Source organism: Jaculus jaculus, chromosome 7 (assembly GCF_020740685.1).
Source record: "Jaculus jaculus isolate mJacJac1 chromosome 7, mJacJac1.mat.Y.cur, whole genome shotgun sequence".
NCBI lineage: Eukaryota > Metazoa > Chordata > Mammalia > Rodentia > Dipodidae > Jaculus > Jaculus jaculus.
The window spans coordinates 14,517,432-14,532,541 of NC_059108.1; the positions used below are offsets into that span (position 1 = coordinate 14,517,432).

The window sequence follows — 15,110 nt, forward strand, 5'->3', positions numbered from 1 at the left end:
AATGTTGGGATTACAGGTGTGTGCCACCACTGCTGTCTGAGAAAGAAATTTCTTAAAGAGTGAAGGTATTGTGGCTGGGACTGAAGGAAATACATTTCTTGGATGTAAAGGACCTACTGAAAAAGCACATAAGGCGAAAATGACCCTTTTGCAGTACATCCTTATGAAATGCTAACATGCTAACAATGAGAAACCTTAAATTTTTTTAAAAAGAGAAAAATCAGGCTTCAAATAGTTTCAAGTTATAATTGTATGAGTTCTCTCATCAACAAGAAAAACTAAAAGATTCTAGATTCTAGAATAGGTTCATCCAGAGCATTACCTTCAAAATTCTCATCTGGTTCCCAACCTACAATCCTATCATTGACTAAAACATCAGCTGAAAGGTAGGGCACAGCTCAGTGGTGGCACATTTGCTCATGATTGATCCTAAACATGCCCTCCCAGCCCAAATAGTATAGATATTCTTTTTTTTTTTTTTTAATTTTTATTAACATTTTCCATGATTATAAAATATATCCCATGGTAATTCCCTCCCTCCCCACCCCCTAGTATAGATATTCTTAATATGCACCCAAAAATTGATCTCCCATATACTTTTCTCAGGATACTAACTGACAGAAGTGTATAAACCAAGGAGAAGGAAGATGCTGCCCCCAAGAAAAGAAATCATCCTAGAGGGGCAAAGATTGCTTCAGGGTGACACTGAAGGAAGATCTAAGGATCAAAGTAAATCTAAGACTAGAGACGCAGCCGGGCCACACCGGAACAAAGTGATCTTAGGAGAGTGTGTCTACAGGGCAAAACAGCACAGGAGCTGAGAGCTTTCTGTTTTGTTTTTGAGATGGAGTCTCATTTCTATAGCCAGAATTGGTCTGGATTTGGGACCATCTTACCTTAGCCTCCCACGTATGTGGGATTGCAGGCACACACCACTGCACTTAGCTTAAGTTTTGCTTTTTTGTTTGTGTGTGTGCATTTGTTAGTTTGTGGGACTAGGAATCAAACTCAGCCTTGTTCACACTTGGGTAAACACTCCATCCAAACTGTGTTCCTAGCCACTAACCACTGAATATTCTAATGTATTAAAGGACCTTCTTACAGAGTGCCTACTTGTCACAAGTCCCTGGTTTTGATTCCCAAAACCATAAAAGAGATTGAAAACACAGAAGAGAACCTTATTGGTCAAGATGATGAATTAAACATACTTATCTATAGCCATTCACCTGTACTGGAGCCAGTTGTTTCCAGGATGCCCTCCCTCTACTTACAAATGACAAAAGCCACAGTCTTTTCATCTGAAATAGTGTTGTTTTTGCATATAGCCTGCACACTTTAAACCATCTACTTGTAACATGTAATGCAATGTAAAAGTTAGGGAAATAGCTTGTTTTATATTGTTTAGGGAATGATAATAGCCAAAAATGTCATGTTCAATATAGATCAAATCCCCTCTTAGCTGAATTTGACAATTCGAACCCTAGGAATCTAGAAGATCAACTGGACTTTTATTTCTAAGTAAATTTTTACTGAAACAGTGCAAACGCCAAAGTCAGAGAGAACAGAAAACGAGACCACAGCAACTAGTCTTTCAAGTATGTAATGAGGGTTTCGGAACACCCTGAGTCCTCTGCTGTGACTCAGCTTGCAGAATGCTGACAACCAGGCTTTCATTATTGGGGGTTTTAGTTAATTCATGTCCAGTGTAACTGACATACAGCAAGTCCCTTTTATGTACAGAGAACTTTCAACTCATTTTTGGTTCTTCCTACACTTGAGTATGAACAGACACTGTAAATTGACAGACATTAGGAAATGAAAAAAATAAGCTAATGAAAACAACTTAAACACTCTTCAGGAAGAAAAGAATTAAAAACATATATATTTATTTATTTAAAAAGAGGAAGTATGAGCACGCCAGGTCCTCTTGCTGCTGCAAAGGTTCTCCAGACACATGGGCCACTTTGTGCATCTGGATTTACACAGGTACTAAGAAATCAAACCCAAGATGCAGACTTTGCAAGCAAGTGCCTTTAATTGCTGAGCCTTCTCTTCAGTTCCAGAATTTTTTAAAGCTATTAACAAAATGAAGTGTGTATATAAATGTGTGCATATATTATATAGCCATCACACAGTAGCTTAGGTGTGAATAAAATGTTAGGACCATAGAAAATTAAGCTTGTCAAAAAGGTTCAAAAAAGCCAAAGTTGAAAGAAAGGAAATATGCCAACATACTTTTTATAACACATTCCTCTGTAATGTATTTAATCATAATGTAAATATTTGTACTTGACAGAATCAACTATACAACTCATGAATCTGTTGAGAAATAAGAGTGTTATTAAAAGGTGAAAGTGGGGACTAGAGAGATTGATTGCCTAGCGGTTAAGGCCCAGGTTCAGTTCCCTAGTACCCACATAAGCCAGATGCACAAGATGGCACATGCGTCTGGAGTTGGTTTACAGTAATTGGAGGCCAGGGAGTACCCGTTCTCTCTCTTTCCCCTCTTCCCTCTTTCTTTTTTTCCCTCTCTCTCTCTCTCAAGTTAATAAATAAATTTTTTTTAATATAAGTGGTATAGACAAAGAGCTAGTTCTTCAACTTACATAGTGAAAAGTCCTGAACAACTTTTGGTTTTTAGAGGTAGGGTCTCGCTCTAGCCCAGGCTTACCTGGAATTCACTGTGCAGTCTCAGGATGGCCTCAAACTCACAACAGTGTGCCTCCAGAGTGCCAGGACTAAAGGCAGCGTGCATCACCTTGCTCAGAGCTGGGCAACCTTTAGGAGAACAATTTCTGTAGCGTAAGGTAGCAGAAGAAAGGAGAGCTCACTTTGTGGAAATGAGGCAAAAATTGCCAGTCTGGAGATTTCCTGCTGAAGAAGCTGGACTAAAAGGAGTAGCAGTGGTAATTGTTGGCGGCAGAGGTAATGCCAGTGAACACATGTTAAAAAGGCGAGGGGGACCTTGAGGCCAAGTGAAAAGAACACTTAAAAAAAAGTAGAGTGGAGAGAAAAAAGAGAAGTGGGACACTGACTCAAAGAGGAAGCTTCCGGTATTTAGGTGAAGCGTGAGTTCTTGCAGAGGTAGGGGGACACGAGCTATTCCTTTGTGAAGAGGTGAGTAAGGAGTCCTGTGGTGAACTGGAAAGAACTCTCCCAGAAGGGGCTCGCTTACCTTGTGAAGTCAAAGGCCGGGAATCATTGGGGAAGAAAGAGCAATAGCCTTAAAAATGTGCTGTTTTGTAGTGGAACAACCATGAGTGCAAAACAGTTAACAAGAGTGGGTAGCATCTGATGGGCTAAGAAAAAGGCATGTTCTCAAACTGTGTATACATTGGCTGTCAGACTTAAGTATTCTCTCTTCAATACAGCACCAGGGAGGAACGGCAAGAAATCCAGAATCCAAATTTCACCGCACCTGCTCGAGGATTTTTGCGTAAATCTCATCTTTATGAACACTCAACTTTGGAAAAATCTTCAAGCAATGAAATCCCTACTACAAGAAATGAAAAGATAAAATGCTCACTTTTTACAGGCAAATCAGCCAAAGCCTTCGTGCCACCTTTCAAAACTAAGTCACATTTTCATGGAGATGAACACTGTGTTAGCAAGAAAATTCATTTGGAGAACAAACTAACCCTAAGTGAATGTGGTTCTGATGGAGGTGGAAGTGTTGATGGCAGTGGCTTTCGTCCACTTCACGAAAACAGCTCCCTTCAAGAAGCAGCTGTCGTTTGCACAGAGTGTGAAGAACCCTCAGGTATTGTGTGACAGTTCGGTGGCATGTTTCAACTCTTTAATAATACCCTTAAGTATTTTCTGTCTTTCGTGGTGGAGATCAATAATTTTTTTTAAACCAAGTGTGATGGTACATACTTTTAATTTTTTTTTGTTTATTTTTATTTATTTATTTGAGAGCAACAGACAGAGCAAGAGGCAGGGGGAGAGAGAGAGAGAGAGAGAGAATGGGTGCGCCAGGGCCTCCAGCCACTGCAAAGGAACTCCAGATGCATGCGCCCCCTTGTGCATCTGGCTAACATGGGTCCTGGGGAATAGAGCCTCAAACCAGGGTCCTTAGGCTTCACAGGCAAGCGCTTAACCACTAAGCCATTTCTCCAGCCCGAGATAATAATTTTAAAGTCTTAATACTTTAGATTTTTGAATTGCAGAGATGAGGTCCAAGTTAATCTAACGGTTTTTTTTTTTTTTTTTTGCAAAGATAACTACTTATAGACTTCGTTGGGTTTCAGTTTCGTGTGTGTGTGTGTGTGTGTGTGTGTGTGTTTAAAGACCAGGTATAGAGCCAGGAGTGGTGGTGCATGCCTTTAATCCCAGGACTTGGGAGGCAGAGGTAAGAAGGGTCACCATGAGTTCAAGGCCACCCTGAGACAACGTGGTGAATTCCAGGTCAGCCTGGGCTAGAGTGAAACCCTACCTCAAAATATATAAATAAATAAATAAATAAAATAAATAAATAAAAAGTAAAGACCAGGCATGGTGAGCATGCTTATAATTCCAGCACTCAGGAGGCTGAGTTAAGAGGGGAGTGAATTTGAGGCCAGCCAGAGCTATCCCAAAAACAAACCAATCAAAAAGGCTATTAGACATACAATTTAGGACTGCTATTATCAGAATGTTTTGATCATACTATTAATTTTATTTCAAAATTGAGATAAAAATTATAGACATTTCTGTTCATTATACAATTTGACATTTTTTTCACCCCTGGAAACTTAAAAGGTCCAGGGCCCCCTTTTACTCTGTATGTAAAATTAGAAGACATTGATATACATAGGCTTTTGTTTTGTTTTGTTTTGTTTTTCAAGGTACGGTCTCACTTGAGCCCAGACTGACCTGGAATTTACTGTGTAGTCTCATGGTGCCTCGAACTCACAGTAATCCTCCTACCTCTGCCTCCCGAGTGCTGGGATTAAAGGCATGCGCCACCACACCCAGCTTGATATACATAGTTTTAAGTCACCTATACTTTTTCTAAATTTATGTTGCATCTTCCTTTTTGCAAATTATTCTTCAACAGATTTAATTACAAGTCTTCAGAATGCCAGAGATATGCAGGATATGCGAATTAAAAAGAAAGAAACGCAACACATTTTTCCACAGCCGGGCAGTCTGTATCTTGCAAAAACGTCTACTGCGCCTCGAATCTCTCTGCAAGCCGCAGTAGGAGGCAGAGTCCCCGCCGCGTGTTCTCATCAGCAGGTACTCTCACTTGCAGGACTCGAGCTTTTATAGCCAAGGGGAACCTGTACCTACTGTCTGCAAGTTGTCTTCTGTGAAAAATGAATGTATTAGTTGTAAACTACATTTAAGAAGACATTCTACTTCCTAATCAGCCTACACTGTGGCCTCCTTCTCCCCTGCCAGGCTGCCTCACTCTGCCAAAGAGATCTGTGCTTTAGAACCAGTTTCTGTTTCAAATCCTACTTGTTACTGAAGTGCTCTCAGCTAGGCCTGAGAGGAAAATAGCCTTGAATTTAAACTAGGAGTAGCTGGCAGCCCTGGGCCTTCTAGAGGTTTTATATTTTTAGAAGAGGATTCTGCTTAAGACACTATAATTTCGGATTTTTCACAATGCAAGGTTGAAATTAATCATGATGCTGTTCCCACGTAACATTTATTGAGGATTCTCTGTCCTGTGCTCTCATGTACCAGTTAGATCTCCCCCATTCCTCACAGCCACCTCAAAAAAAATACCATGATTTTGCCCATCTCGCACATGAAGGACTAAAGCATAGAGAAAATAAGTCTCTTTCCCAAATCACATAACGAGACGTGGAAGAACCGTGGTTCCAAAGCGACTCTAGAGTCCTGTTCTGCACAGAGGAAAGACTCAGCCTCCCAGCATGAAAGGAGGCCAGTGGTGGATGCATACTTTGCCCTGCTACTTTCATGTTGTTTATACAAGATGAGTGAGAGAGATGGAGTGCCAGCTGGTTGGGGTGGCACACACCTTTAATCCCAGTACTTGGGAGGCAGAGGTAGGAGGATCGTCATGAGTTCGAGGCCATCCTGGGAATAGAGAGTGAATTCCAGGTCAGCCTGGGCTAGAGTGAGACCCTACCTCGAAAAATTTTTTTAAAAAAGGATGCCTCCTGAGTATGCAGTTCTTTGTGCCAGGGCCCATCTAATCTGTGTATTACTCAGTTTTAGGACATGTGCTACGGAAGCAAGTACAGCTTTCTACTTGCGATTTCATAAGCTGGTATTTTTATCCCCTTCTTGTGGCAGAGTCAGCAAGATGAATATACATAGGGGACATTTAAAAGTGCCATAGTTTCTTGAACACACAGGTCTTTTATAATGCATCGTACGTCTTAGCTGCTGGGACACAAGGTCTCTCGTGTGTGCGTGTGTGTGTGTGTGTGTGTGTGTGTGTGTGTGTGCATGTGTGCACGTGTGTGCACGTGTGGTGCTCGTCACATGCTAGGCACATAGTCTAACCCCTGACCCACACCACCACTTCAGTTAAACATAGTATAGTCAGTGTTTTTGTATTTCAGTTAATGTTTTTTGTCATTCAGTTTTGGGTTTTCTTTTTATTCTGTTACTATTTATTTGTCTTTTAACTCATTATTAAATTTTCCACGGTTTGCTCTGTACAGCTCTACATGCATGGCGTTTCTAAGCATTGCATAAAAATTAACAGCAAAAATGCCGAGTGTTTTCAGTTTTATATTCAAGATTATTTTAGTAAGGAAGATGTATGTGCTGGAAAAGGAATTCAGTTGGCCGATGGTGGATGGCTAGTACCTGCCAATGATGGAAAGGCTGGAAAAGAAGAATTTTACAGGTGCTATGTGCAAAAAAAGATTTTGTGTTTTCTTTCACATGGTCCATTATCCTTCTCCTAACAATTGACTGTCCTCTCTGTCCTTATAGCTCTTAAGCTATATAGTTCATATTGACTTAAAATCTTTTAGCACAGTGAATCATTTTAAGTACATTTTGGCTCATTAAACATTCTTTTGAAATTCTTGGAAAATGAATGTGACCAGAATAGTTATGTGTCCCACTCTATCGCTCTTCTACCCATTCACATTTTGAGCTGGAGTTTCTTACTGATTAGGAGCTTGCTGTATTTTGTGAGCCTGGGGAATCCCCTGGTCTCTGTTCCCCTTTGTGGGACTGGGGTTACAGTCATGCGTGGCCATGCCCATCCATCTACATCACACTCGTGCAGAAAGTGCACTTAACATCCGAGCTGTCTCTCCAGCCTTCAAGTTATTCTTTTAACAAAATTGACCCCAAATCTTCAGCTATAGAATACAGCTTCCATGTAACTGCTCCAGTTAGGAAGGGCAAAGATAGAAAGGAAATTGAAGTGAGCATTAAATAATTTAAAATATTTATTTTTTTGAGAGAAAGAATAAGTGTACCACGACCTCTTGTCATTGCAAATGAATTTCAGATGCATATATTGCATTGTGCACTGGCTTTATGTGGGTACTGGAGAATTGAACCGAGGCAAATGCCTTTAACTATTGAGCCATCTCTCCAGCCCTGATCTTTGAATATTTGAAACCAGTTATGGTGGTAGATAAAGCTAGCACTATTAGTAGCCAGTTAGTTATACATGACTGGAGTATAAGTAGCTAGAAAATACACTATTAAAACTTGCTGGATGGGAAGCCAGGTGTGGTGGCACATGCCTTTAATCCCAGCACTCGGAAGGCAGAGGTAGGAGGATAGCTGAGAGTTCAAGGCCACTCTGAAAATGCATAGTGAATTCTGGTTCCGCCTGGACTAGAGTGAGACCCTACCTCAAAAAAAAAACAAAAACAAAAAACTTGCTGGATTGGCTGGAGAGATGTCTCAGCAGTCAAGGCACTTGCCCACAAAGCATACCAACATAAGTTTGATTCCCCCAGTACCCATGTAATGTAAAGCCAGATGCACAAAGTTGCACATGCATCAGGAGTTCATGTACAGCATCTCGAGACCCTATAGTGCCCATTCTCCCTGTTTGTCGTGTGTGTGTGTGTGTGTATGTCCATCCACTGCAAATGAACAAATAGTTTAAAAGAAAAACAACGTCCTGGGCATGGTGGCACATGCCTTTAATCCCAGCACTCAGGCAGAGGTAGGATCACTGTAAGTTTGAGGCCACCCTGAGACCACATACTGAATTCCAGGTCAGCCTGGGCTAGAGTGAGACTCTACCTCCAAAACCAACAACAAAAAAAGCAGCAGCACCAGAGCTGTGGAAAGGACCTTGGGGTTTGTAGGTATGAGTCCCAATAGCATTCTCTTTAATAAGAAAAACAATAAGGAATGGGGAGAGAGAGGACCTGACTAATCCCCAGCACCCATGTAAAAAGTCAGGCATGGTTACACGTGCCTGTAACCCTCGTGCTGAAAGGGGGCAGAGACAGGAGGATCACTGGGGTTCCCTAGTCAGCCAGCCTAGCCAAGAGACGGGAAGCTCTGAGTTGAGTGAAACTCTGCAATGTAAGACAGAACTGTAATCAAAGAGGACACCCAGTACCTTCCTTTGCCTCTGCACAAGTATTTCACATGTGTATATAAAACCCCCAGTTGTTTTTTTTTTTTTTTTTTTTTGAGATAGGGTCTTGTTCTAGCCCAGGCTGACTAGAATTCCTATCGGCACTAAATTCACAATTTTTCATCTTTATTTTTTATTTATTTAGTTGAGAGAGAGATGGGGAGAGAGAATGGGCACACCAGGGCCTCCAGCCACTGCAAACAAACTCCAGACACATGTGCCCCTTGTGCATCTGGCTTATGTGGGTCCTGGGGAATCGAACCAAGGTCCTTTGGCTTTGCAGGCAAACGCCTTAACCGCTAAGCCATCTCTTCATCCCTTTTAAAAAAAAAAATTATTTATTTTCCTCCCGGTTTTCTTAGATGATAAAAATAATTTAAGTTATGAGTTGTTTTCTAGGAACAACTGTATTACTTCAAGTTAATATATTGACTAAGTGGCATTTTGTATTGGCTGTTGTATTGATGAAGTACATTGTACTGATTAAGAGGTACTCTTAAGTATGCTACTGTGACAAATATTAATTTTCTAAACCCATATGAACTTACAGGTATGTGTTCATTCAGTAAAACTTACTGAATGCTCTTGCACAATCTAGTTTTGGGCACAGAGAATAGTCATAGTTGGATCCAGTCCCATCCTGCATGGTTTTTATACTATTCTGCTTGTTGTTCAGGGCTCTGTGTGACACTCCAGGCGTCAGTCCAAAGCTGATTTCTAGAATTTGGGTCTATAATCACTACAGATGGATTATATGGAAACTAGCAGCCATGGAATTTGCTTTTCCTAAAGAATTTGCTAATCGATGTCTGAACCCGGAACGAGTGCTTCTTCAGCTCAAATACAGGCAAGTTGAGAGGATAGAGGAAGTGACTCCCATGCAGCCTGCGGCCTCTCAGAGATGGTGCTTAAGGCATGGTAGTGGTCCTTCCCACCCCACCCTGCGGGCTGTGCTGGGAGAGCTGTCCACTCACCATCTTACAGCCCCCACTTACGAAAGACCACACGGCCACTCGTGGGGCCCTCTTCTCCCACCCTACTGTAGCCTCTTGACATACGAAGTAACAGGAATTATTAATCTGATGCATTGTTTGGAAATTCCCAGTAAAGTATTTTTGCCTTTAGTAGTCATATTTTAACACCAAAATCTTATATTTCTAGGGATGGAGAGATGGCTTAGCAATTAAGGCGCTTGCCTGTGAAGCCCGAGAACTTCTGTTCAAATCTTCAGGTCCCACATAAGCCAGATGCACAGTGAATCAAGTGTGCAATTTTTCACATGCGCACAAGGGGGCGCACACATCTGGAGTTCACTTGCAGCAGCTGAAAGCCCTGGCACTCCTATTCTCTCTCTTTCTGTCTCTCAAAATGTAAAAAAATTGGCCTTTAATCCCAGCACTTGGGAGGCAGAGGTAGGAGAATTGCCATGAGTTCGAGGCCACCCTGAGACTACATGTGAATTCTAGGTTAGCCTGAGCTACAGTGAGACCCTACCTTGGAAAAACAAAACAAAAAATCATATTCCTTAGCCAAAAATTTGTTAGTCACCTTTTCAATATTTCTTTGACATATTATAAATATTCTCAATTAGTCAGTGATTTTGTTTACAATGAAATGTTGGCAGGGCAATTTCTAAAAGCCTCATTTTCTTTTTATTTTAGATATGATGTGGAAATTGATAGAAGCAAAAGATCTGCTATAAAAAAGATAATGGAAAGAGATGATACAGCTGCAAAATCGCTTGTTCTCTGTATTTCTGACATTTCACCAAGCACAAGTGTATCTGAAACTTCTAGCAGTAAAACTAATGGTGGCAATACCAAGAAAGAGGGTGTGATTGAACTTACAGATGGATGGTATGCCATCAAGGCCCAGCTAGATCCTCCACTCACGGCTCTCCTAAAGAAAGGGAGACTTACTGTGGGTCAGAAGATCATTATGAATGGGGCAGAACTTGTGGGCTGTCCTGATGCCTGTGCGCCTCTGGAAGCCCCAGACTCTCTTATGTTGAAGGTAAGTTAAACTAGTTTATTCCAGGTAGTGGCCAGTCAGTGACTCAGCAACATTCTAGACAGTTATGTACTAAAACATTAGTTACAGGCATGATGGCACATGCTTTCAATCCCAGCACTTTGAGGTTCAGGTAGGAGGACCACCCTAAGTTTGAAGCTAGCCTGGTGTTACAGAGTTAGTTTAGGCCAGCCTGGGCTAAAGTGAGTCCCTACCTAAAAAAAAAAAAAAAACTTTAAAAGCTGTCTGGAGAGATGGCTCAGCAGTTAAAAGCACTTGCTTACCCATATAAAGCCAAATGCGCAAAGTGGTCCATGTGTCTGGAGTTCGTTTGCAGCAGCAAGAGATCCTGGCACACCCATATTTACTTGTATGCACATGAGTGCTCTCAAGTAAATAAAAGAATACTTTTTTTTTTAATCCTCATGCTTTTATTTATTTATTTATTTTTAATTATTTATTTATTTATTTGAGAGCGGCAGACACAGAGAAAGACAGATAGAGGGAGAGAGAGAGAATGGGTGCGCCAGGGCCTCCAGCCTCTGCAAACAAACTCCAGATGCGTGCGCCCCCTTGTGCATCTGGCTAACGTGGGACCTGGGGAACCGAGCCTCGAACTGGGGTCCTTAGGCTTCACAGGCAAGCGCTTAACCGCTAAGCCATCTCTCCAGCCCAAAAGAATACTTTTTAAAAGTTATGTTTATGGCTGGCGAGATGACTCGGCAAAGGTACTTGCTTGTAAAGCCTGAAAGCCTATTGGTCTGAATTGATTCCCTAGTATCCATGTAAAGCCAGATGCACAAAGTGACCTGTGTCTAGAATTTGTTGCAATGGCAGGTGGCCCAGGAACACCCTACCTCAGGAAAAACATATATATTTATTTTTTTCAAAGCAGTCCTAAAAGAATGAAAATGCTATGGTAGACTTAAACATGTTTAATTTCTAAATCAGTTTGTTTTGTTGTTGTTTTTGTTTGCTTTTCAAGGTAGGGTCTCCCTCTATCCCATGCTGAGCTGGAATTCTCTATGTCATCTCAGGGTGGCCTCAAACTCACGGCAGTCTTCCTGTCTCTGCCTCCCAAGTGCTGGGATTAAAGGCGTGCACCACCAGGCCCAGCTCTAAATCATTTTCTCTCTGGATTTTTCCAGATTTCAGCCAACAGTACTCGGCCTGCTTGCTGGTACACCAAGCTTGGATTCTTTCCCGATCCCAGACCTTTCCCTTTGCCCCTGTCATCACTGTTTAGTGACGGAGGGCATGTGGGCTGTGTTGACATCATCGTTCAGAGGGTATACCCTATACAGGTAGAATGTGCTTTTCAAACTGAGGATGATTTGGGGTTGTTTTTTTTTTTTGCTCTGGAGAGAATTTGAATGTTTCCTCCTGTGTTTTTTAATACAATGCATGCAGTGGGTAGAGAAGACAGCATCAGGATTGTACATGTTTCGCAATGAAAGAGAAGAAGAGAAGGAAGCAGCAAGATTTGCAGAGGCCCGACAAAAGAAACTCGAGGCCTTGCTCACAAAACTTGAAGCAGAATTGAATGACCATGAAGGTAAAAATAAGTTATGTATTGCAAATTATTACTTTTCAAGTTTTTCATATTTTAGAGGCTTTCAAGATTTATGATTAAATTAGTTTTCTTTGGATAATTGATTCTTTTTAAGTTTTCCATCTGATTTTGATTTTTTTTTTTTTTTTTTTTTTTTGGGTTTTCTTCAAGCCTAGAATTCACTGGGTAGTCTTAAGGTAGCCTTGAACTTACAGTGATCCTCCTACCTCTGCCTCCCAAGTGCTGGGAGTGCCCGGCTCCATCTGATTTTTTTTTTAAGCTTGTATTTTATTTATTTATTTTTTTTGCAAGGAGAGAGAAGACATCTAAGCACCAGGGCTTTCTGCCACTGCAGACTCCAGACACAGGCCCCACTGTGTGCATCTGGCTTTACGTGGGTACTGAGGAATCAAATCCTGGCCAGCAGGCTTTGCAAGCAAGTGCCATTAACAGCTGAGCCATCTCCCCGGCCCTACATTGGATTTATTTTTTTACTTTGAAAATGCAAATACAGATTATACCATTGAAGTTTCAAAACCATTGACATTTCAAAACACTGAGCTTTTTTAAATATATTTTTTTGTTTTATTTATTTATTTTAGAGCGACAGAGAGAAAGAGAAAGAGTTAGAGAGAAAATGGGAGTGCCAGGGTTTCCAGCCACTGCAAATGAACTCCAAACACATGCGCCCACTTGTGCATCTGGCCAACATGGTCCTGGGGAATTGAGCCTCGAACCGGGGTCCTTAGGCTTTACAGGCAAGCACTGAACTGCTAAGCCATCTCACCAGCCCAACACTGAGCTTTTATGTGGTAACATCTATTCTATGTCATAGTCCATTGAGAATGACATGATTTCATCATTTGTCAGGATCCTTGAGCATATTTCCTCTTTAAAAAGATATATATAAGCTGGGCACCATGCCTTTAATCCCAACACTTAGGAGGCAGAGGTAGGAGGATCGCTGTGAGTTTGAAGCCAGCCTGAGACTAGAGTGAATTCCATGTCAGCCTGAACTAGAGTGAGAGCCTGCCTCGAAAAACCAAAAAAACAGACAGACAGATAGATAATCACCAAGCATGGTAGTGCATACCTTTAATCCCAGCACTTGAGAGGCAGAGGTAGAAGGATCACCACTACTTCGAAGCCAGCCTGGGAGTACAGAGTGAGTCCCAGATCAGCCTAGGCTAGAGTGAGACCCTACCTCAATAAAACTACAGCAACAACAAAATCTCAGAAGGCTGTCTTGCAAAGTTGACCAAGCTGCTCTCAGAATCACTGTTTAGTCCCAACAGTCCTTGCCATTCTGGTCTTCCTGGCTCAGCCTCTGGAGCAGCTGAGATCACAGTCCTGTGCCACCACCATGGCAGCAGGGTGGCTCTGGGGCCACCAGCCAGCGCACATGCTCCCCAAGCCCACCGCACAGAACTCAGTGTGTTTCTAACTGAGAATTTTATTGTATGAACATCTTGCATGGTCACATTCCCTTTGGGTTTCCTCTCCACCACCCCCTTGCTGCTGAGAGCCCTCTTCCATGGGGCTGTCTGTCTTCACTCTGGGGCCGTGAATTTCTTCCAAGTCTTCAATGTTGGCCTTGGTGTTTCTGCTTTGACGAGTGTTTGTCTGCTCAGAGGCACCACTGTCCCCTTTATTACCAAGCTGGGGTTCTCAGGCTAGCAGTGAGAGCAGCACTCATTATGTATGCCTTTTTGTTGCTAAAGATTTTGTTTCCATACATTTCCTCATTTTGTTGTTGTTGTTGCTACTGTTGGTTTTTGAGGTAGGGTCTCACACTAGTCCAGGCTAACCTGGAATTCAGTAGTCTCAGGGTGGCCTTGAACTCAAGGTAGTCCTCCTACCTCTGCCTCCTGAGTGCTGGGATTAAAGGCGTGTGCCACTACGCCTGGCCATTTCCTCATAATTTTATGTTAACTGTGATTTATACAAATCTATAGAAAGATTAGAATTCGCCCTGCTTAGTGGCACACGCCTTCAATTCCCCAAGACCCACATAAAGCCAGATGCAAAATGTGACACATGCATCTGGAGTTCGTTTGCAGCAGCTGGAGACCCTATCATGGCCATTCTCTCTCTTTTTCTCTCTCTCTAACCAAAAAAAAAAAGCTTGTTTGTAAGGAGATAGATCAGGGGAGAAAATGGGTGCAGATGCATTTGCCACTTTGTGTATCTGGCCCTATGAGGGTCCTTGGAGTTCGAACATGGGCTAAACCTGGGTCAGCAGGCTTTGCAAGCAAAGGACCTCTAACCACTGAGCCATTTCCCCAGCCCTGTATTGCTTTTTTTCACCATGATTACACCAGTTTCAGTTTCTCCATGGAAACTTTTAGTGGATCAGTGACTTCTTAACGATTAATTTCCATTCCTTGAATATTTAGGACTTGGTTTTATAGTTTTCACTTTTCCTAAATTTTTGATTTAACTAACTGGTGCGGTTCTTCCCCCCCCCCCCCCCCCCAGAAAGCACAAAAAGACAATGTATGCCAGCCCGTGTACTCACAAGGCAGCAAGTCCGTGCTCTTCAGGATGGAGCAGAGCTTTATGAAGCAGTGAGAAATGCACCAGACCCAGATTTCCTTGAGGTGAGAGGAAGAGGCAGATGATAAGCCTCAAGCCCTGCTCTGTGGGAGAAGCTATGCTGACACTGGCCACTACAGAAAGTGGCATGTTGAAATACTACATCTTTCTTCTTAAAATATTTTTATTCATTTATTTATTTGCAAGCAGGGAGAGATAGGAGACAGAGAGAGTGGTGGAGATGTGTTATAGCAAAGATAGAAGAGCTTGTAATACACATCTGCTTTAAATTGTATCTGCTGTTCCCAAGAGTTAATTAAACCATCATTTAATGAATGAAAGCTCTTGAACCAACCTCCCCCAGATGGCCTACACAAGTTATTTATTCTCTCTATTCCTCAGTTTCATCAACTGTAAGTAATAGCATCAGAATCATAGGATCACCGTGAATTATGAAAATTAGTTCATTTGCCACACACAAATCCACTT

At 41.9% G+C, this 15,110-nt stretch overlaps 1 protein-coding gene across 3 annotated transcripts in view; it reads left to right on the forward strand.

Annotated features, from left to right (window-relative positions):
• The window catches only part of Brca2 (BRCA2 DNA repair associated), a 65,151-nt gene that overhangs the window by 32,534 nt on the left and 17,507 nt on the right, over positions 1–15,110 (forward strand). For all 3 annotated transcript variants that reach the window (XM_045154205.1, XM_045154206.1, XM_045154207.1), the window contains exons 14-21: positions 3,372–3,760; positions 5,039–5,220; positions 6,624–6,811; positions 9,201–9,371; positions 10,186–10,537; positions 11,683–11,838; positions 11,945–12,089; positions 14,565–14,686. In XM_045154205.1, the coding sequence (XP_045010140.1) occupies positions 3,372–3,760; positions 5,039–5,220; positions 6,624–6,811; positions 9,201–9,371; positions 10,186–10,537; positions 11,683–11,838; positions 11,945–12,089; positions 14,565–14,686 (1,705 nt within the window). The remainder of the gene's footprint in view (positions 1–3,371; positions 3,761–5,038; positions 5,221–6,623; positions 6,812–9,200; positions 9,372–10,185; positions 10,538–11,682; positions 11,839–11,944; positions 12,090–14,564; positions 14,687–15,110) is intronic.